General features: G+C 40.4%; 1 protein-coding gene across 1 annotated transcript; it reads left to right on the top strand.

The window, feature by feature from the left end:
• Nucleotides 1-130: 130 nt before the first annotated feature.
• Nucleotides 131-17,445, top strand: LOC147242864 (apolipoprotein B-100-like). The gene is made up of 27 exons (XM_086190521.1): nucleotides 131-140; nucleotides 2,861-2,973; nucleotides 3,049-3,194; nucleotides 3,292-3,439; nucleotides 3,547-3,699; nucleotides 3,854-3,978; nucleotides 4,095-4,189; nucleotides 4,279-4,714; nucleotides 4,841-4,955; nucleotides 5,038-5,184; nucleotides 5,281-5,492; nucleotides 5,579-5,774; nucleotides 5,865-6,044; nucleotides 6,158-6,361; nucleotides 6,464-6,631; nucleotides 6,728-6,933; nucleotides 7,712-7,894; nucleotides 7,971-8,101; nucleotides 8,190-8,400; nucleotides 8,471-8,643; nucleotides 8,831-8,994; nucleotides 9,086-9,195; nucleotides 9,320-9,693; nucleotides 9,835-15,849; nucleotides 15,933-16,044; nucleotides 16,197-16,383; nucleotides 16,471-17,445. The coding sequence occupies exons 1-27, from the start codon at nucleotides 131-133 to the stop codon at nucleotides 17,443-17,445; spliced, it is 11,289 nt and encodes a 3,762-aa protein (XP_086046647.1).
• Nucleotides 17,446-20,785: the final 3,340 nt, after the last annotated feature.

Here is a 20,785-nt window from a genome sequence, read left to right as displayed (position 1 = left end):
CATGTTGGTGCCATTAAAATGAAACCAAACAACAACATATTTATACTACAGCTAGGCTACTGTTGTACAATTACAACTGCAGTGTATTGTGGATCTAGTAAAGATTAGGTCCTGAGCACCAACTGCTGCCATGACACAAGGTACTGCAATAACTTGACCCATGGAAGTTTACGCACGTAACACTGCTGGTATGTTACATATCCTTTTGGTCTGATACATAAGTGTGTACATAAATATCACCTCAGCACACTCCAGAGTTTAAAACAAAAATTTCCAACAGCTTTGTGTTTGATGTACATGCGCTGGAGGAAGGTGTGACATGGCAAGGCCTTAAAAAAAAAAAAAAACTAAAAATGTTATGTGTGATGACCTCAACTCAACAGGATGTCTGCCTTTTTGATTTAAACTGTTCATTTTTGGTAGCCCCGAATGGTTGTATACGTTCACACGTTCTTAGGGTATGAATCAGATTCACATTTAATTTCATCGTTTTATGTCCATCCTATAAAAACGACCAGGCACACACACACACACATATATATACACTTACAGTCTCCATCATCGTAATGTTACATAAGAATAGAGAAATGTGTCCTCAGTCAGCTCATGTTATCAAAGTTCCTTTGAAAAAACAAGATGGAGGCAGCCCCTCCCCCCAAAAAGGATGAGACTTGGATTATAAAAAATTCCAATGTGTGGAGCTCTTTTCAGAATTCAATTCAATAAAAAAAAGCCTTATTGACCTGAATATCTGGTTGACAATATTGTTAAATAATAACTCTAAAATTACACAATCAAATAATCATATGCTCTGTCTCCTTCTTTTAACGGTATTTTTGTAATTTGACAGGTCATTCAGCTCTTTGAAATATGAAATATTTGAGATATTAATTTCTCATCAGAATGGCACCATGAAAACAGCCCCTTTTTCTCTCAACAATTTGACAACATTTTCAGTGGAATACTTTCAGCTCTGCAGTATTTCTGATGTGATTCTGAGGCGATCATAAAGTCGATGGTTTTCTTCTGACACCACTGAAATTTGTAAGGATTCAAGTGTTTATGCAGCAGGTTTCTGCCAAATGATGTTTTGGTCACTCCAGCAATGATGAGCCTGTAAGGCAAGAACACGTCTGTTGTTTTGTGTGTAGTCACAGAGTGCCCTCTTCTGGTATCTTGGAGGAATCTCATTTCAAGCAACATGAGGCCAATGTCAATCCCAATCAACATACACTAAATTTTTATGTTTTACACAAGAGTTTCTCAACTTTTCAAGCAATTCTGTCACTATGCTGTTCACGTTTTGCACCCAAGGTTGCACGATGGAGTTCAGCTGGATCCAGGTATGCTGGTACTTGGTTATCCTCCTACAGCCATTGCTTGTTCAAATGAGCACTGTGGAAGTCTTGCAGCTAATATTTGCAGGGGAATTAACTGGAGGCACACAGTGGAGCAAGCTCTTGTTTGTGGTCAGCGAGAGCTGTGCAGAGAGCTGAGAGCTGAGAGCGTGCCTGTCGAGTTTATATGTTCTATACCATCAATACATCAGCATGCATATCATGCACACCATCCATGTCCTCCATCTGCTCAACCTTCAGGTGCACTGAGTGCAACCAGCAATTGAAATAAATCCTCGGCGAAGTTACAGCTCAATAACGGTGCCAAAGCAGTTTACAATTTCAAACGTCAGCTAATTTGTTTGATCAAGATTGTGTGTGGGTGAAGTTTGATCCGATTTGGTAGCCCACAGTCAGCACTTTGGATTCAGATGTTTCTGACTATCGATCGGTGCACAGAATCTAAATCTGATTTTCTTTTTCTTTGGCCTAACAAAGTATAATCATATTTAGCCAGCTTTACCACTTTTAACTGCAGTCTAGACGCTGTTAATGCTACTCTTTACAAGATGCTTGATAACAACATGTTCAAGTTCAGTGTTACAACTCCTTATCAATTGCCGGATGAACCTTTGTATAAGCATTTTGAGTGTATGATTACACAATATATTGTTCTCAATTTGATGAACCAAATGAACTTGAGAAATGAAAGTGTGGAGTGTGGCACGGTTGTAGGGGGTTCCTCTTAAATCGCCGCAAGAGATTCAATTTTAAAAGAGTTTTAATATTTCCTATCTGAATAGGAGTACCCTCAATTGTGCAATTTATCCTTTGTCGAAGAATTTGGCAACCTAACAAATTCAATTTACTATAAAAGCCTCGCAATAAATTCAGCCTGCATCGGGATTATAATTTTCAATGAGTGAAATTTAGATTCTTGAACTGGGCGCTCATATTCACAGGAGGCTTTATGAAACTAGTCCTTTGTCCCTCCACACATACGTTGGACTTTGGAGCACAGACAGTGTACTGTATGTAATTCCCATCTTGACCTCAGAACACCTTTACTATAAAAGCCAATTGGGGGGGGGCGGAGACCTCAGTCTCATCTGAGCACTCACCGAAGGAGATGTGGGACTCAAAGCTTTGTCTTTCCTTACTTCTACTTCCTCTTGCCTTGACTTGTAAGTATTTTTAGTTTGAGTCACGCTGCATTTGATTAGAAAAAACACAAATAAGATTAAAAAAAAGTTTTTTTTAAATATATAAAATGTAACCTGTTTTTGCCAGGAGAGAGTTTTATTTAACATTTCCTTCAACATTTGTTTTTAGATGCAGAGGAAGGGGATGTATCCTGCCTGTGTAAGTTCAATACGTTAATATCTTGATCACATAATCTCCATGCCATACGATGCGATAGATATAAATATGTTCCCTCATTCGTGCTATTTTCGGCATAGATTTGTCACACCACACTCGCAGCATGTAGGACTGTAATTTTAAAGCTGTATCTTCTGTATTAGTAAACCACAGGTACAAAGCTTATCACAAGTATGAGTACACGTATGAAGCTGAGTCTTTAAACGCCATCAATGGTGCTTCATATCTCAGGAATGGACCTACCACCACTTGCAAGGTACGCGGCAAGAACGCCATCATTCTTGTAGCAAGCATTTGTAGCAAGTGAAATCTAAACAAATCCTTCAAACAGGTTGAAATTGAAGTACCTCAGGCTTGTAGTTTCATCATCCGCACCACTGACTGTAGTCTGAGTGAGGTAATTGACATGGATACGAGGGGGAACCCTATCTTCAGTCCTGCGCTCAGCTCTGATGACTTTGCAGCTGAAATGAAGAGGTACTGAACAAGAGCCATATGCAAGATATGTACAGTTTGATGCAATGAAACATGGTGACTTGATGATTTCATGGAAAACACTGCTGACCCTCAATAGATATCCTCTGAAATTTGTGGTGGAGGGTGTGTACGATGTGAAATTGTACCCTGAAGACGGTGAGACGACAACAATCTTGAACATCAAAAGGGGTATCATCTCTGCCCTGGCTGTGCCTCTGATGGGAGAAGAGAAGAACACGAACATGGTGGGTCTCCTACTATGAATGTAGGCTTAGAATTCCTAGAAGAGATCAAATTCTCTCTTCTTCATCTGAAAACACAGTAACAAGAATCTCTGTTCCCATCATTCCAGCCTACTATCCACGGCATGTGCCAGACCTCATCCACCATCAACGCTAGAGAGGACATTGCAACTGATGTCAGCCTCAGCAGGGATCTGTCCAAGTGTGATAGATTTATTCCAATTAGAGATCACACCAGCCCCCTGGCTCTCATCTCTGGCATGGTAAGACATCAGGTGGATTGGTGTGGCCTGAATGACTATCAGCTCTTACAACTGTTTTATCCATTTTCCTTGGAAATTGCATCACTGGTAAACAGTATGATAAGCATCCACGTCGCAGTCAGAGTTGTTAGCTTGATCATTTGTCTGCTTTCAGCATTACCCTCTTGCTCAGCTGGTCAGAAGCTCACAGAGCTGCAACTACAATTTTGACAATGAGAAGAAACACATGACCTCTGGGTCCTGCACTGAGAACCACATCCTGATCCCCTTCTCCAGCAAGTAAGTCCAAACTCACACTGCCCTCAATGCTCTACAATCTAATGCTATCTGCTGATATTTGATATGTCTTATCGAGGGCCCTGTAGTGTTTCTGACTCAGTGTTTTATTGTTTCAGGGGTAAATATGGAGTTACCAATGTTGGAAAGCAAAAACTGACCTTAGTGGAAGTTTCTGCTCACAACGACAGAGTCTTTGACCGAAGTAAGCTTGGTTTGTGATTTGGGTTATTTTAATTTCTGTCACTCAAGAAAAAGTAATTTAATGATAACTATTCTGTTTGTGTATCACAGCTGACAAAGCCAGAGGTCTGTATATGGATGCTGTTGAGGACAAGACTGTTTTCCAGGATAAAGATGCAGCTCTGGATCTCCTGAGACAGCTGGCCACTCTGCCTGAGACTGAGGGTGATAAGAGGGCCCTCCTCTTCCATAAGCTTGTCATCATGGTCCGTGGGATGAAGGCTGAGACCCTGAGTCCTGCCATTCCCGAGGCTCTTGCACTGTCCCCAGTCCTGACCTACCAGGTTCTGGCCCAGTGTGGAACTCCTGAGTGCAGCAGTGCTATCATGCAGATCCTCAGGGGCTATGACAGCTCAGCCCTCCAGGTTGATGCCACAGTTTTTGCGCTGGGACTTGTGTCCAACCCCTCAGCCCTCCTGATCAGTGATATGCTGGAAATGGCCAAATACAAGCCCAGCAAGGCCATCATGTATGCCCTGAGCAATGTTGTCAAGAGGTGAGTAAAGTTTCAGTTATCAAACACAAGTCTGGATAGACAGGTTTTATTACATTTATAAGAAACGTCTCCCTTTACATAAAACGAGCTGCACATGCATTCATTCACAGAATTTCTCTGTAACAGGTTTTACCAAACTGAAAGAAAACTCATTCCTGAGATTCGCTCTGTCGCCAAGTTCATGGCAACTCAGTTGGGTGACTGCTCCGGTAACAAGGACACCACTTTCATGACCTTGAGGGTAGGTAATATTTACTGAAAAGTCAAAATAAATGCCAACACAAACAGACAAATTGAATATGAATACATTCCTTTGATGCTAGGTTATTGGAAACATGGCTCCAGCTGTGATGCCTGCTAGTCCTTCACTCAGGTCTGCAGTGATCAAATGTGTGAACCAACCGGCCGCTTCCCTCGCCGTGCAGCAGGCTGCCATCCAAGCACACAGGCTGTCTCCAATCCCTGAAGAGGCAAGAAAAATCATTTCATTAGTTTGATGAAATATCGGTATAACAAAAGTATTAGAACAAGTATATGCTAATGTTGTTGGTGTCTTTGGGTCACAGGGAAGGGAGGTTCTCATGCAGGTTGTTTTGGACACCAGCAGCCCAACGCAAAAGCGTATCGCTGCATACCTGGTCCTGATGAAGAAACCTCAGCCAAGTGAACTGATTCAATTAGTGGACGCAATCGCTAATGAGCAAGATAAGCAAGTCAAAAACTTTGTGATCTCCCACATGACCAACATTTTATCTTCAAGTGAACCTGAGACCCAAGTGTGAGTGAATCTATAAGTTTCACTGCTTCCTAAAGGATTGTTTGCATCATCAAATGTTTTCAATAAAACTACTTCTTATCACAAAGTCTAAGACAGATGCTGCGCAACGCCCTGCAAGGTAATGAGATCGGGCCCATCGTGGACCCCACCAAGTTCTCTCGCAACTACAAGGTTGGATCTGTGGAGGGCAACATGATCTTTGAGGGTACCAGCTACCTGCCCAAGGAAATGATGCTTGAAATGACTCTGAAAGCGTTCGGCTTCGACATCGACATGATGGAGGTTAATAGTTTGAACAATTTTAATTCAAATTAAGGATGAGAAGACTTGGTCAAAGGAAGTTACAACTGTGGAAATGTTTTCAATTTATAGATCGGGATGGAGGGCACAGGATTTGAACCAACCGTTGAGGCTCTGTTTGGAGATAATGGATTCTTCCCCGACACAGTCCTGAAGACAATGTACTTTGTCTCTGACAACATGCCATTCAAACTCAAAGACGTCCTGCAGAATATTGTGCCAGCTCTGAGGAACAATCGGGTGATGAAACAGGTATTCAGACCAAATTTTTCTGTTTACATCTCAAAATAGGAAATATCTTGGAAATTATAAGGCTTGACCTCAATAAATTGACTCAGTAACTTTATGTACATTTACATGTTTAGACTCCTGAGAACTTTATGAGGGAGATCGGACGCAACCTCAACAAACTGGTGAGGGAACTGAAGACTCAACAGTCTCCAGAGGCAATGATGTATCTGAGGCTCTTAGGAAATGAACTGGGATACCTGAGGACTAAAGACATGGAGGAGATGGCTTACTCTGCTGTCATGATGATTGACAGCTTATTCAAGATGGTCCCAACTGATGTAAGGAGAAGTAGTTGTTTTCATTGAGTGTTTGTTCAGGATTTGCAAATTCATCATTTCGTTGTAACTTTGTCTTGTTTTTTATTATTATTATTTGTACAGCTCATGATGGGACTGATGACTAAGGCTGATAACACCATGTTTGCCCATTACATCTTCATGGACAATGAATTCTTCCTGCCAACTCTCACTGGTGTTCCTCTGAGGATTGCACTGTCTGGAACCTTCACCCCTGGTATCAAGGGTGGTCTTAAGATTGCTCGTGACATGGTAACTGTCCATGAATGGTTTTTTTTAACACCGCCTAAGCTCTTTTAGTTGAACATCACCATAACCATTTGCCCTCTCTCCTACTCTTCCGTATAGAGTGAAGTAGCCTTCATGCCTTCTGCCGGTGTTGAGTTTGTAACTCAGATTGGCACCCACATGCCTGAATATGTCAGCTCCGGATTAGAGATGCACACCAACCTTTTCCATGAGAGTGGGCTCACAGCAAAGATCTCCATGAAAAGTAACCAAATCAAGATGACCATCCCTGCTCCCACGAGCCCTACAAAGCTCATCGCAATAACGTAAGCTGAAGTGGGACTGTTACCACTCTTTGTTTAAATCGGGTAAAATAAGATAGTGATGGGATTGGCGGACCCGTGTAACATTCACAGAGAGCTGTGCTCGCTTGTTAAAAGGATTAAAGTTCATTCAGTAGACATGACATCAGGTTTATTGCCAGGTACAATTTTCATGATACCAGGACTTCACCTTTGAGAAAGATAAGGAGTAATAAAAGAAACTAATAAAATCAAGTACTGTCGTTAAGATCAAGATGAAATACATGAAATATGAAGAGGAAATTAAATTTAAGCTTATTATTAGCAGTACAGAATATGAAATATGTGCCATATGTGTGTTTTTCAAAATGGAAACGTCACCCAGTTTTTGTGTTTGTAAGGGATAGTACTCAAGTGGCTACGTTAAAAAAAATGGGATGGTTCATATTTTTTGTTTTCTTTGCTACTTTCCAAAGATGAAGTTGATTGGCAGAGTTCTTGCTCAGATGAGTCCATGCTGTCCCTGGTAATAGCTCTGGAAAGTTGGGCAAAAACCCCATGCAAGGTCAATGGGGTCACATCCCAACAAATGTATTAAATATGAATTAATTCATTTCTCGAATTTCTTTACCCTTTATCTATAATTTTCTCAAATTCATTATCACAACATTGTATCACCATATTAAGAATGGTGTTTATCTGTTTCTGCAAACCCTACAAATGCACTTTTCTTTGCGATCTTAACCTTGTAGAAAGATCATACGTAATCCAATGCTGCTATCCTTTGAAACCCCCAACACAGAAACACTTTGGTGGCAGTGACTGATTCGGAGGTGAAGACAATCCCTCCTTTGGCATGGGACAAGGTTGACGTTAGGAAGTGCATGCCAGTCTTCGCTGGAATAAAAGGCTGCATGGCCCTGCAGTACACTCAAGCCTTCTACCCAGATGCAGCCCCCTATTTCCCCTTCACTGGAGACAGCAAGTGAGTTAGACTCCATGAAATCACTGTTTCCCAGACTTTACGAAGAAACACTGGCTCAATCAATCCTTTTAAACAGATTTTCTGTGGAGCTCCATCCTACCGGGGAAGTCACTGAGTACACAGCCACTGCTACTTATGAGCTACTATGGGAGGGAGACAGGGGCGGACAGAAGGTTGACTCTGTGAAATTCACTCTGAGGGCTGAAGGTAATGAAGAATAATCATTCATTATTATCACTTGTTGGATCTTGAGGAGGTTTGTGGAGGAGTTACGCATCTGTGTGTTACGTGACAGGTGACGAGCCCACAGAGGCCACAACAATCATTAAATACAACAGAAAGACAAATGATATCGCAGCTGACATCCAGATCCCTGACTATGATGTGGAGGCAGGACTAAGGCTTGGCGTTGTCGACGTGAACGCCAATGACAGAGGAAGTCATATCATCACCCTTGACTTTGTTAACAAGAACTTCCCTGAGCTGTCCCTGATTGGCCGGGCCAAGTAAGTAGATCCTCAAAAGATCACAGAAATTGCATCATTGAAAATACACTGAGTGTCTTATATCTTTCAGTCTGAGGGCTATGAAGGAAGGTATGCTGCAGGTCCAGTTCATTGTCCCCTCTGTTCGTGGTGATGCCACAGTAACGGCAAACATGAAGTATGACGAAGAAATGGAATTGGAGCTTAAAAATGAATTCAGGCTCCTGGAATACGCCTCTGAGCAGAAAATCACGATGAAATATGGTACTATTGGTTTTCATTTACAATCTCTTTCAGAATTTCAATATTTCATCTCATGTATAATCATTTTAACTGGCAGACGGTTGGTTCAGATCCTTTCTAACAATTTGTGAACAACTGCCAAGTTTCAAAATATAACATGAACTTAGAATAATGTTTCTGAATATTTTAAATGACATTTTTTTTGCAGATACAGAAAAAATGGAGGTTGAATTAAAGTCTGATATGAACTCTGAGATGTTGGACTTCCTTCCATATGCTGAGCAGGTTAATAAGTATAGCAACGGTGTACTTGACATGGGAGTTGGCATAACTGACATGACTTTCCGTCAAATCTCCAAGGCACTTGTGGAGGTATGAATCTTTTTTACATAAATTCGGATAGAAAGATTTTCTTTGACTCATCTCTGGAGAGAACATAAACCACTGATTACATGTACTTTAGGGAACAAACAACATCATGGAGAAATACAACGGTGACATTCCTTACATTCAGAATGTAAGAATGCCCAGTATTCCAGAGATTTCACTGCCAGAGACATTGTTCTTCAATGTGTAAGTCTCAGAAGCCAGAGATTAAGAGAGAGATTAATATAATTATTAATATTAATAGAGATTAATAACTCAGCATTAAAAATACATATTGAATATCTGTTTATTTTTCTTCTTTTTTGTGCAGTGAAACAAAGGCTGTGTATTTCTTCAACAATGACCGCTTCACCATGGCAATCCCTCTTCCTCTTGGAGGAAAGTCAACAGAAGACCTCAACTTCCCTCCAGCTTTAACAACACCTCACATGTCTCTACCCCAGTTCGGACTTGAGATTGGCTCCATGGAAATTCCAATCCCCGAGCTTTTTGTTCCTGAGAGTTTAACTCTGACGATTCCCTTTTTTGGCAAAGCTGAAGTTTCAGCTCTGATGAAGAGCAATTTATACAATGTGGAGTTTTCAGCAGCTGCTGGAAAAGATGTCATGGAAACACCAAGCTATGCAGCAAAGTTTAATGTGAAAGGAACCTCCCAAATTGACATCCTCTCAATAGATATTGAAGGTAATTTGTTCTTTTTCACTTTATAATATATACTGAACTCAAAGATTCAAATATGTGCTGATTACCGACAGACTCAAATCTCAAAAATCGAAAACACTATATTTATAATAATCATTTATGTGTTGATCTTGTTTGATTTAGGGTTAGGGATGTTGGCCACCTCTGATGCACTCAAGGCCCAGTTGAAAGGCTCTTTAACCCATGAATTCCTTGAAGCAAGTATCAATATTATTGAGGAAGCAACACTCACAAACAAAATGCATTTAAGATCAAGCAACAAGATTAACGCCAAAAGCAAATTTGGCCTCAACATTGATATAGAGCACGATGGTATGGCTGAAGTCAACACTGAAGAAATCTTTGGTGACAGCACTCTCAAAGGAATGTTCACAGCTGGACCCATCTATGGCAAGACTGTTTCAACCCAGTCAGCTTCCATCTTCCCATTCAGACCAGAAGCAAAGATTGATTCTTCTGTTCAGCTTGACTCATCAATCTTTGTGGCCCAAAACACAATTGCAGCAAGTTTTGTCAAGGGCGAATTCTCAGTTGTTTCTAACAGCAAAGCCTTTGAAGATTTCGTAACACATGACGCTGAGCTTTCCTTCAAGGACAGTAAGCTGTCACTGAAATCTGATGCAAATGCCCTTGCCCTTGGTCTGAAGATCCGCAACCAGGCTCAAGCCTCTGCTGGAGCTGGCGAAGTTGTTATGAGAATGGAGACAAATGCCGACCACACTGAAAACCGTGTTTACTCTTTGCTGACTGCCTCTCTTGATGTCAATGGTCTGGCTGTAAACAGTGATGGCAGCGTCAAGATTCTTGGAAATGAAGGTACTCACAAAGCTGCGTTGACGATGAACAAGGATGGTTTGACCATGAGTGGAACGAACGCCCTCCAGAGCCCCCTGTCCATCGAAAACACCTTCAACGCTGGGCTTGACGCCTCAAAGGCCACTCTCTCCATTATCAACAAGGCTGCAATCAGTGACATCAAGGTTGATAATTCCAACACTCTTACCGTTACTCTCTCAGGCCTTGACTTCAATTCAGAGGCTGATGTCAGTGGCAGTGAATATGCATCCTACACTCATGACATCACTGTTGACCTGAAACCCTACACTGCCTCAGCAAATGCTAACAACAACCTGAAACTTCTGGCTATTGACTTCAGTAATGAGGCTCAACTGAAGGCAGAGCTATACAAACTGGACCTGACTGGAACCCTGAAAGCCACTTATGGTGAGGAAGAGCTCAAGCACGTTTATCAGGTTACCTATGCTGATATGGTTGCAAACGCAAAGTGCAGCACCACTGGAAAACTTTTTGGAACTCAGATGAACCAAAACACTGAACTTGAAATCATGGGTCTTGCTGCCAGGCTCACCAACGATGCTCGCTTCAACTCACAGCCAATACGCTTTGATGAGACCATCCGTTTCAGCATTATTCCTTTTGATGTCAACCTTGATGCCGTCTTCAATGCTGATGGAGACATGACCATGTATGGAAAGCACAGTGCCCAACTGTATGGCAAAGTCCTCCTCAGAGTACAACCCTTGGCTTTTGCAAGCACCCATGAATACAAAGCATCAGCTACCCAACACTTTGAGAATGGCCTTTCCCTTGAGACAACGATTGACAACAGAATTGATAGTGTTCTTTCAACCCAAGAACAGAGGGCTAGTTTCAGAATGAAGTCTAAAATGAATGACCACATGTTCAATCAGGACATGAGTGTTTACAATTATCCTGAGCAAATTGGAATGGAAATGTCTGGCATATTAATCACACCCCTCATAAAAACAGAAACCTCAGAGAACCAGGAATTCTCTGCATCTGGCTATCTCAAGTATGACAAGAGCTCAAATAGTCATACAATTCACCTCCCTTTAATAGAAAATCTTTCTGTAGTCTTTGAAGGAGTCAGGATCTCTATTTTACACATTGCAGAAGCACTGCAGAGCTACATTAACAATGGGGATATTAGGGCTAATCTTGAGTCTCTCCCTCAGCGTGCAAGTGAATTTGTTGCTCATTTGAATATTGAAGGCAATCTCATCAAGCTGAAATGGCACTTACAACGTTTGAACCAAAAGCATTTTATGTTTGTGGAAGATGTTGAGGCCTTATTGACGAATCTGCTGACTTCTGTGGGGGGACTGATGGCTGATATGTCTGCTAACATCAAACACTTTTCTGATGTGATTAAGGATATCATTGTTACTTCCAGCTTTCCAGAAAACTTAATTGAGACGATTGTTGAAAACCTGACTGCCCTTGATGAGAATGACATCAAGTCCTTTCTTTTGTACATAATTGATATCCTAATGGAAATCATCGACATAGAACTTGACTTTGAAGAACTATCTCCTATGAATGAGATACTCCTTGATGGTGAGCGTGAAATTAAGGCTAAACTGCGTAAGATGTTGAATAGCATGACGAAAATAATTGAGGACATTGATATGCAGACATTTGTGGCTGATTTGAAAAGTTACAGAGCATCCTTTGACTTCAAAGCTCATATCGAAGAGCTAGTAAGTGTGATTCCCACACAAATTCTCAGTAGTACAATAGATTATTTCAAGGATTTATTGCAAGAATATGACATTGTTGATAGGATCAACTCATTCTATGCCAAGGTGAGAGAATTGATGTTACAGTTTGAGGTTGACAAAACAGTTCAAGACATCATAGAAAAGGTTGTAGAGCTCATCAAGCGGTTCAGATTAGAGGAAACCATCAGGGTTGTTGCTCGTACAGTGACAGACATTGCTGCCCAATTTTTGCAAGGCCTCCAGAGTGCTATCGATTATGTGAAAGCAACTGAGATTGAGGATATAATACCAGAGCTAAATATGTATCTTGGCATTATTGAGCAGAAACTGACTTCATTTGACTATAATGACTTTGTGGATCACTCTGATCGAATGATAGCCGAGTATATTTCTAGTCTGAATAAGCTCATCGTGTCTCTTGAAGTCTCAGAGAAACTTGAGGCAGTTAGAGAGTTTGCAAACTTTGTGTTCTCTACTATTAGGGGCTCTATCGAACAATTTAAAGAAATCTCAATGGAAGAATTTATAAAAACTCTGAAGGATATCATTGACAATTTTGTATTTAGTAATCTTATAAGATTTGGTGAGTATATGAAGGATGAAATTACAAAACTGGATCTCAATGCTGAAATGAACTTTTATCTACAATTGGCAAAAACCAGTTACTCTAAATTCATAATCAAAGTCACTGATATGGTCAACATTATGGTTGAGTTTATTAAAAAGGTAGCGCCAGAGCAAAAAATTGTCAGTGAGCTACTGCAGATCACTGATGGGCTCATCACTGGTGTGAAAAATGTGGAAATTTCTGTGCCATCCTTCACCATTCCTCTCACTAATCTTGTTGTACCTTCCATGAAAGTCAGCATGGACACGATTCAACACTTTGAGGTCCCAACACAGTTGGACATCCCAGAGTTCACAATCTTGGGATTCCATGTGGTGCAAGCAAGCACCATCTCAACTGATGACATTAAACAGAAAATCATTGATTTAATTGATTTCTTTCTCAACTTTGAGATGAAACTATTGGATATGGGTACTTCATTTGAGGGCATGACTATGTCCTATCTCCCTGCCCTGCCTGAATTTTCACTCCCTGAATTTACTCTCCCTGAATTTTCTTTCCCTACCCTGCCAATTGTCCCAGCTGATAAACTTGTTGAGACTCTTCAACTCCCAGCAGTTGAAATGCCAGTCATCCCTGATGAGATACAGATTCCAGCATTTGGTAAACTGAGTTTTGAGATCAAATTAAATTCCCCCATCTACAATATAAGGAATAATGCTGAGGTCCAGAACTCTCTTGATATCGATAACAATTCTCAGCTGACAGGATTTCTGAACTCCCAAGGAACATGTCTTCATTATGAAATTCTTAACTTCAACCTGGATTGCATGGCTCGTATTGCCAATCCTAAAAGGGGTCATATTATCGCTGCTGAGACCGTGAAATTCACTCATGATTTTCTTGCAGTTGACCACAGTGCCTCTGTGACATTTAGCAACTTCTTACCTCGAGCTTCAGCCAAGACCACAGTGAAGGCCACCACAGCACTTTACGATGCTGAGGTTGTCAATGAAGCGTTCATAGCCACAAAGGGTGGTTTGTCTGCCACCGTTGACACTGCCTACAAACATGTGCTCAACCTCCTTGCCATTGGCCTCTCTGGTAAGACATCTATGACTCAAAAACTTACAGCTCATCAGGAAGGTACCACCATTACAATTACTGTCGGAAATCAGGCTACTGACGACTTCCACAGTCGTGATAGTACCCACAAGAGTGATCTGCAAATTACAGTTAGTCCGACCACAATGAAGATGACCTTTGTTAGTGACACGGATACCATCGTTCTGAAGACAGAACAGACCCTGAGTGTTGATTTGGACATCCTTCACTATTTCAAGCTTGATGTTCGCTCTGAATTAGCAGGCACTGTTATCAAAAACAGCCTTTTAGAAGGATCAATAAATGCTGATCTTGAAGACATGAAACTTGAAGTGAGGGCAACCCATAACACTGACCTAGATAGTATTGTTGACGGGGTTTTACAGAATACAGTAGATTTTACTGTTAATGCTGATGAGGTTATGTTCAACTTTAAAAACAAGGGAAACACTAAGGTAACTCTCATCGATTCTTATTCTGCCAAAATTGATCTACAGAATGATTACTCTGCAACCTTTAGGCCTGACACCCAACATGTGAACACTCTTGCTCTGGTTCGTGTCAATCAGTGCAAACTGTATTACACCTGCACACTAGAGAACAATGATAGGGAGACTACAGTTGCATCGACCTTTGAAGGAGAGGCAAACCTTGACTTTATCACTAAGCCCATAAGCATCCCTGAGATTGATATTCCGTTTGTTGCATTCCATACCCCAGGCATTAGTAATCTTGATTTGTACAACCAGACTGGACTGAAAAACATCCTTTCAACCACTGAACAGTTTATTGATATGGATGCAAAGATTGCATACAAAAAAAGCCAAGTTACTCCCTTTATTGATATAATGGGCCTGATTCAGATTCATCAAATGGATAGCGTGATCACAGATCTGTCCTTTAAATCTGCTATGATTAATCTGAATGTCAATGCTGGACTGTATGCTGAGGATGATCTTGTCTTCCGCCTGGGAGCTACCACGGCCTCTACCTATGAAAGCCTAAATGCCAAACTTGATGGCACCACCAGTCTGACAACCAAGAGAGGAATCAAGCTGGCCAATTCCCTGTCCCTGGAAAATCGTCACATTGAGGGTACACATGACAGCACGATCAGTTTGAGCACAGAGACTTTGGAAACTACTGTCTCTGTTGCTACTGTTGCAAATATCGCCCTGGAAATACTGAATCTGGAAGCAAACCAAAATCTGGTTGCAGACAACAAGGCCAAAGCAAATGCTGTGTCCACCTTTAGGATGAAGGGCGATTTCAACATTCCTGTGATCAAGGCTGTCGGAAAGGCTGATGCAGATCACAGTCTGAAACTGGATGGAACTCTCAAGGATGTTTCCATGGAGTCATTCACCAGGGCAAACATGGACGGCACTATACTTGATGATCTCGTACTTTTGGGTATCCTGGACAATGAGGTTGATGCATACCTGAACGGCGGTGGCCTCCGCTCTACCTCCAAGGTTATTGCTGATGTCAAGCTTACCAAAGATACCACAAAACTTATCAGCATGGATGTAAATGAGAATCTTGCTATTGAAGCCTCCCTTAAGCATTTATATGTTACACTGAAGTATGCAGGCAACAATGAAGCAAACCTCTTTGACTTCAACACCAAGGGCAAACATGTTGTCCAGGCGACCATTGACCTTGTACCAATGTCCTCCTTCACTTCCAATATTGAGATAGAAATGTCTCAGCCAAGCAGCTTGGGTGACTTCACCTTCTCTGAAAAATCTGATGCTGAACTAACAGCCACCAAGCAGAAGATTATCACTAACACAAAGTTCGTCAGCCCACTGTACATCACTAACCTGGAAACTGAGATTGAGAGAGTTGCTCCAGTCCTCAAAGTCATCTTGAGGTCCTCTGCCTCCTCAGTTTTTGTCTTCTTGAATTATGACCTGGGCTGTAAGTTTATTTTTCTCAGCATAATACACACTTTTACATCTTAAACAAAAAGTATCATAATTAAGGTCTGTGTGTTTCAACAGATGACGCTACCATGAACTTGGAAGATGCTGGAATAACCATGACAGGGACAGGGGCTTTCACCCATACTGACCTGATCATGAACATGCAACACTCTCTTTCCCATACCTTAAGGTAACAGTGCATATCTCCACCAATGAGACAATGAGGATGCTAAAGCATCACCATCTGTTCATACATTTCTTCTGGATCATATACCAGAATACAATATTAGCTGTTTTCTTCTTTAAAACTATTCCAAATTGCCACCATTTGTACCCCTACAGGGACTCCCGTATCACGCTAAACGTGGATGTCACCAGCCCTTCCTTCACTGATGTTAAGTTGCGTTGTGCTGTTCGCAAAGATGGAATGAGTGCCACAATTTCTATCCCATCCACTGGCTTTTTGGGTCTTCAGCTCCATGGCAGGGCCCCATCTCAAATGACTGCTAGGCTTTATGGCCGTTACGCTGTAAGATTCTCATACTGGTGTTTTATTTTTTTAATTATTGTTTTGTTCCCAACTCAGTGTATGTTTTCTCTCCGTTTATCTTAACAGAGTGACCCTGGAAATGATCTTGAAATCCTCACCCTCAGAGCTTCTGCCAAGGAGGTTGATAAGCTTAATCTGATGGCGATCTTCAACCTGGGGGCCCCTGACATCATGCTCAGTGGACTTCAGGAAAGAGTTCCAGCAATTACATCAAGCTTTTCTAGCTTTGCTGAGAAATACCAATTGTTAACCTACACCTCTCAGCTGAAGATGATTGTAACTGATTATATTGATGACGCCTTCAACATTGCACAAAACCATGCCCCACACCTGAGCCAGGTGTCTGTCCTCTATAGGAATACTGTGGTTCAGTTCCAGACAATTGTTCAGTTCATCTTAGACACTTCCATCAAGGTGATGAGGGACACACAGGTCAAATTACCCGGCTCTGATGAAACAAGAAGTGTCCTTGAGGTACTCAATAATCTGACCACCAACATTAATACTATGCTCCAGAAGTCCATTAACACCATCATAGTTTCCATAAAAGAATCTTTAAATGTCATGTTTCGTATGATCAGTACAATTCAGGTCACAATGCCTATCAGTGACGTAATGGCTGGAGCCAAACTAATAGACGACATTAGGGACAAGGTGAAGACTTTGCCTAATCCTTTTGAAAATCTCCTAAAGCGCATTGAAAGTCTGGACATGATCCTAGAGAAGATGGGTGACACCCTGAAAAACGTTGTTGACGAAGGTCAGGACTTTGTTGATTACAACCTCACGTCTGAAGTCCTTGATACCATTGCTGTCTACTTGAACGCTTTGTACGACCAATACATCAACCTACTGAGAACAATCATCAACCATGTCATTCTAGACAGCGAGACTGTAAACGAAACAATCACTTACCTTCTGGATGTTATAAAATCTTCAGTGAATAAATTTCACGACATTGTTACTGACTGTCTGCAGCAGGCTCCTGCTGATTACATAGATATACAGTTTCAGGGTAAAAAGCTCGTGATTACTGTTTGATTCCACTACCACCAACAAGATATGTGATTGCAATGTTTCTCTTTAATTGTCCCAGAAAGTGCTCAAGTTTATTTTCAAAGTATGTCGGAAATGACTGTTAAGTACCATGTAAAGCATTTTGATGAAAATATGGTATTCATCTAACAATGGCAAATATAACCTTAATATCATTTGTGCTACAATTGTTATTTGTGTAACTTTGTGTTTGATTATGTGTACAATAAAGTGTGTAAAGCATTGCGCATCCATTTATTTGCTACATTCTATGACACACTGGTAGGTTCAGATATCTCCTGTCGTCACGGCGTTTTATAGCTTTAAAACTCAAAGATATAGCCTCATTCTACCTTAATGTCTGCCTGCTGCAAAGCTCTGAGATGGATTTATCCCTCTGTTCCCTCTTGGATCCTTTCTGCCTGTACTGTAAGGACTGTAACTGTACTGTAACTGTAAGGACCAGCGTATCAGCCAGGATTTGTTGTTGTTGACATGTGAATCATCATTCACCTATGTAATCAGTCTAACCATATCTATAAATCTCCCTTATCGTATTCCAAACTAGAGCTTTTTTTTAATAGAAATCTTTAAAGCAATACTCACCCAAAAAGTGTATTTTTCCTTTTAAGTATTCAAAATATGTGCCTTACAAAAATGTTTTTTACTGCCGTATTACTTCTTTGTGACACCAAAAAGTAGAGAGAGCCAGCCACATATACGTAGCTACAAGCTAATTGCGTGCTAATGCCACCAACTACAATCAACCAATCAACAGCAAAGCTTTCCAAATATATCCATGTCCAAACTTTCAGGAGCATCATCTGGTAAAATCCAGCCATCCAATTTCTACCACTTATCCTGTTAAGGGTCACACTTTGATTTGAGCTAGTAATACCTCTCCAGCGCAGCACGACAAGAGCCAGTGAGTTGGTACAACTGAGTGCACCAGCTTCAAGGAGGTGACCCACCGATGTTGAACCAAATTAAATAATAGATCATATTAGAAAAAAAGAGGCTGACTTCTCGAATGAACCTCTACAGACTTGTACACTCGATATCAGGTGTACGAGCAGCCCCTCAGAAACACAAATGTAATATGTGTGAACAACCAGAGGGGGTCAGCACAATATTTTATCAATTGAAAGGCTGCTATTGCATAACTGTTAGTTCCCTGGAGTGCACATGCCGATGAATCCCTCTGTATCATAAAAGACTTTATATATAGATGGGCTTGGGTTAGATTGCAGAACAATTGCCATATTTGTGAAGGCCCCACCTAATGGTCATGACTCATTGGCAAGGCTGCATGACACTGTTGGAAATCTGATTGATCATTGATTTGAACATCCACAGGAATGAAAGAGTTATGGCTTGGATCTTTCTGGATGTGCACACTACTGATCCCCTGGGGAGACTCAATTAAGTCCGAAGGCATTTTTTTGTGCAGGCCAACCAAGTCAAGTGAAGTCAATTCAAGTGAAGTCCATTAATTTACTCCTTCGTTAACCTAAATTTACTTTTTAAACTTGTTTTAATTTAACTTGTCACTTTATTTACTCATTTTTTTTAAGGTATTTACTTAACGTACTCAATTGTAAAAAATATTAACTTCATTGACTCTGTTACTACAGGTATTTACTTTATTTCCCATTTTAAACCTGTAGATTTACTCGATATTAAAACAATATTTACTTCATTTACTATTTTTTACTTGTATTGAATCAGGTACCATATCCTCATTTCCCATGGTCACCTTATGTCCTTTACTTTCAAACTTAAAACAGTAAATGCAACAAAATAAAATAATTATTTCTCAAGGCAAGTCCCGACTCCTTCAATTCTTTGTTTTTCCTCGTCTCAAGTCATCCAACATTTACTGCAGTCGACTCAAGTCCATGAACCAAGTCTTCGTTTCTGCCTCTGGGCTCAGAAAAGATGTCATGTGCCTTTTAATCGCAGTGTAGTTGGTTCTTAAGAACATGACAAAAAAAAAAAACACACAAAAAACACACTTTTTAAAAACAATTAAAAGGAAAATGTACTCATCTGTTTAGGAAACAGATGGATAATTTTAGTGAATAAGTGAATTAGTACTTTCAGTCGATGAATTTCTAGGGACTCTTAAGGATTGTAACCATTCAGTTTGCTTCCTTATGTGTGGTATTAAAGAAATAATATATACATTTTTATTTCATGCAAAAATGATTGTTGAATATGTGAGAACAAGATAAGGCAAATTGAGTTTTTCTGATACATCTCTTTAGAAACTGAAACCTTTGATCCACAAAAGTCTATGCTTAACAGTACAGGAACATGTTATCATGTAGCTCCTGAAGATACATGAAGATACCAGTATGTGAGATGTAGGGCAACACACGCTGCTACTACGGGCCAGAGGTCTGTAATCTACATGGGATTATATGATATAAATACACAATTCCAGATATTTACTTAAAACCACACCCCATCTCTACTTATGAAACTACACACTATAAATGAACACCTCAGTAAACAAAGGCAAACTGCTACATGTTTTTAGTTTCACAGCATTACATAAGATTTTGTAAACTATGTCAAAGGTTGTTTTTTTACATTTTGCAAGTAGACTCAACCAAAAAACTATATATATATATATTTATTTTTTATTTTTTATTTTTTTACATGTATACTAGCTTTTTTGCAATGACAGAAACCCACTGATATCCAAATCAGTTGTAAGAACAATTAGGAGAACTTTTAGTCCTACTTTAATGACATCAATTATCAACTCGTTTTCATGAAATCGTCCTAATTAAGATTAATGCAAAAATAAGACGGAATGTTTTCAGACTAGAAGAGTTACAAAATGACAGAAAACAGCAATGTATGGCCACCCGATTTCAAGCTCATGTGACTGTCATGACACAATCAATTTAAAGGTGTTATGTAGAAGACTTCTTAAGAAATCTGTAAATCCTTGTCTATAATCTAAGTACGCTTATACAAAACAAAATAAAATTGTCCCACAGATTATCCAGCCAGTTTTATCTTCCGATGCCTTTGAGGTTTTTTAGCCTAGAATTGCAGATAGGCATGTGTTTCTGGGTTTTCATGCAACTGGTTGTTGCCCTGGTTTTGCATGATGTTGTACTCCTGAACCCCATGAACTGATCCTTTAACCTCTTTGACACTGACGACGGCTACACTGCACATGTTGGCTGTCTGCCACGACATAAATGAAGTGGAGACGTTGTTAATGTAACTTTGAAAAGCTGAGCATTTCCTGTTATGACAAGTCCAGATGAAAAATGTCTGTTGCTAATTTTTGAACCCTACAAGCTATCGAGTTGACCAGAAAGCAGAG

This window comes from Aulostomus chinensis, chromosome 20, assembly GCF_037954235.1.
Source record: "Aulostomus chinensis isolate RoL2024-O1b breed Wild chromosome 20, RoL_Achi_v1.0, whole genome shotgun sequence".
NCBI classification, from domain to species: domain Eukaryota; kingdom Metazoa; phylum Chordata; class Actinopteri; order Syngnathiformes; family Aulostomidae; genus Aulostomus; species Aulostomus chinensis.
The sequence above is the reverse complement of the archived record's forward strand: the minus strand, read 5'-3'. Positions and strand labels throughout refer to the sequence as shown.

Coding starts and splice junctions, on each gene's coding strand:
- LOC147242864 (XM_086190521.1), top strand. Junction 2,974..3,048: donor GACCTACCACCACTTGCAAG/GTACGCGGCAAG, acceptor TCCTTCAAACAG/GTTGAAATTGAAGTACCTCA. Junction 8,102..8,189: donor ATTCACTCTGAGGGCTGAAG/GTAATGAAGAAT, acceptor GTTACGTGACAG/GTGACGAGCCCACAGAGGCC.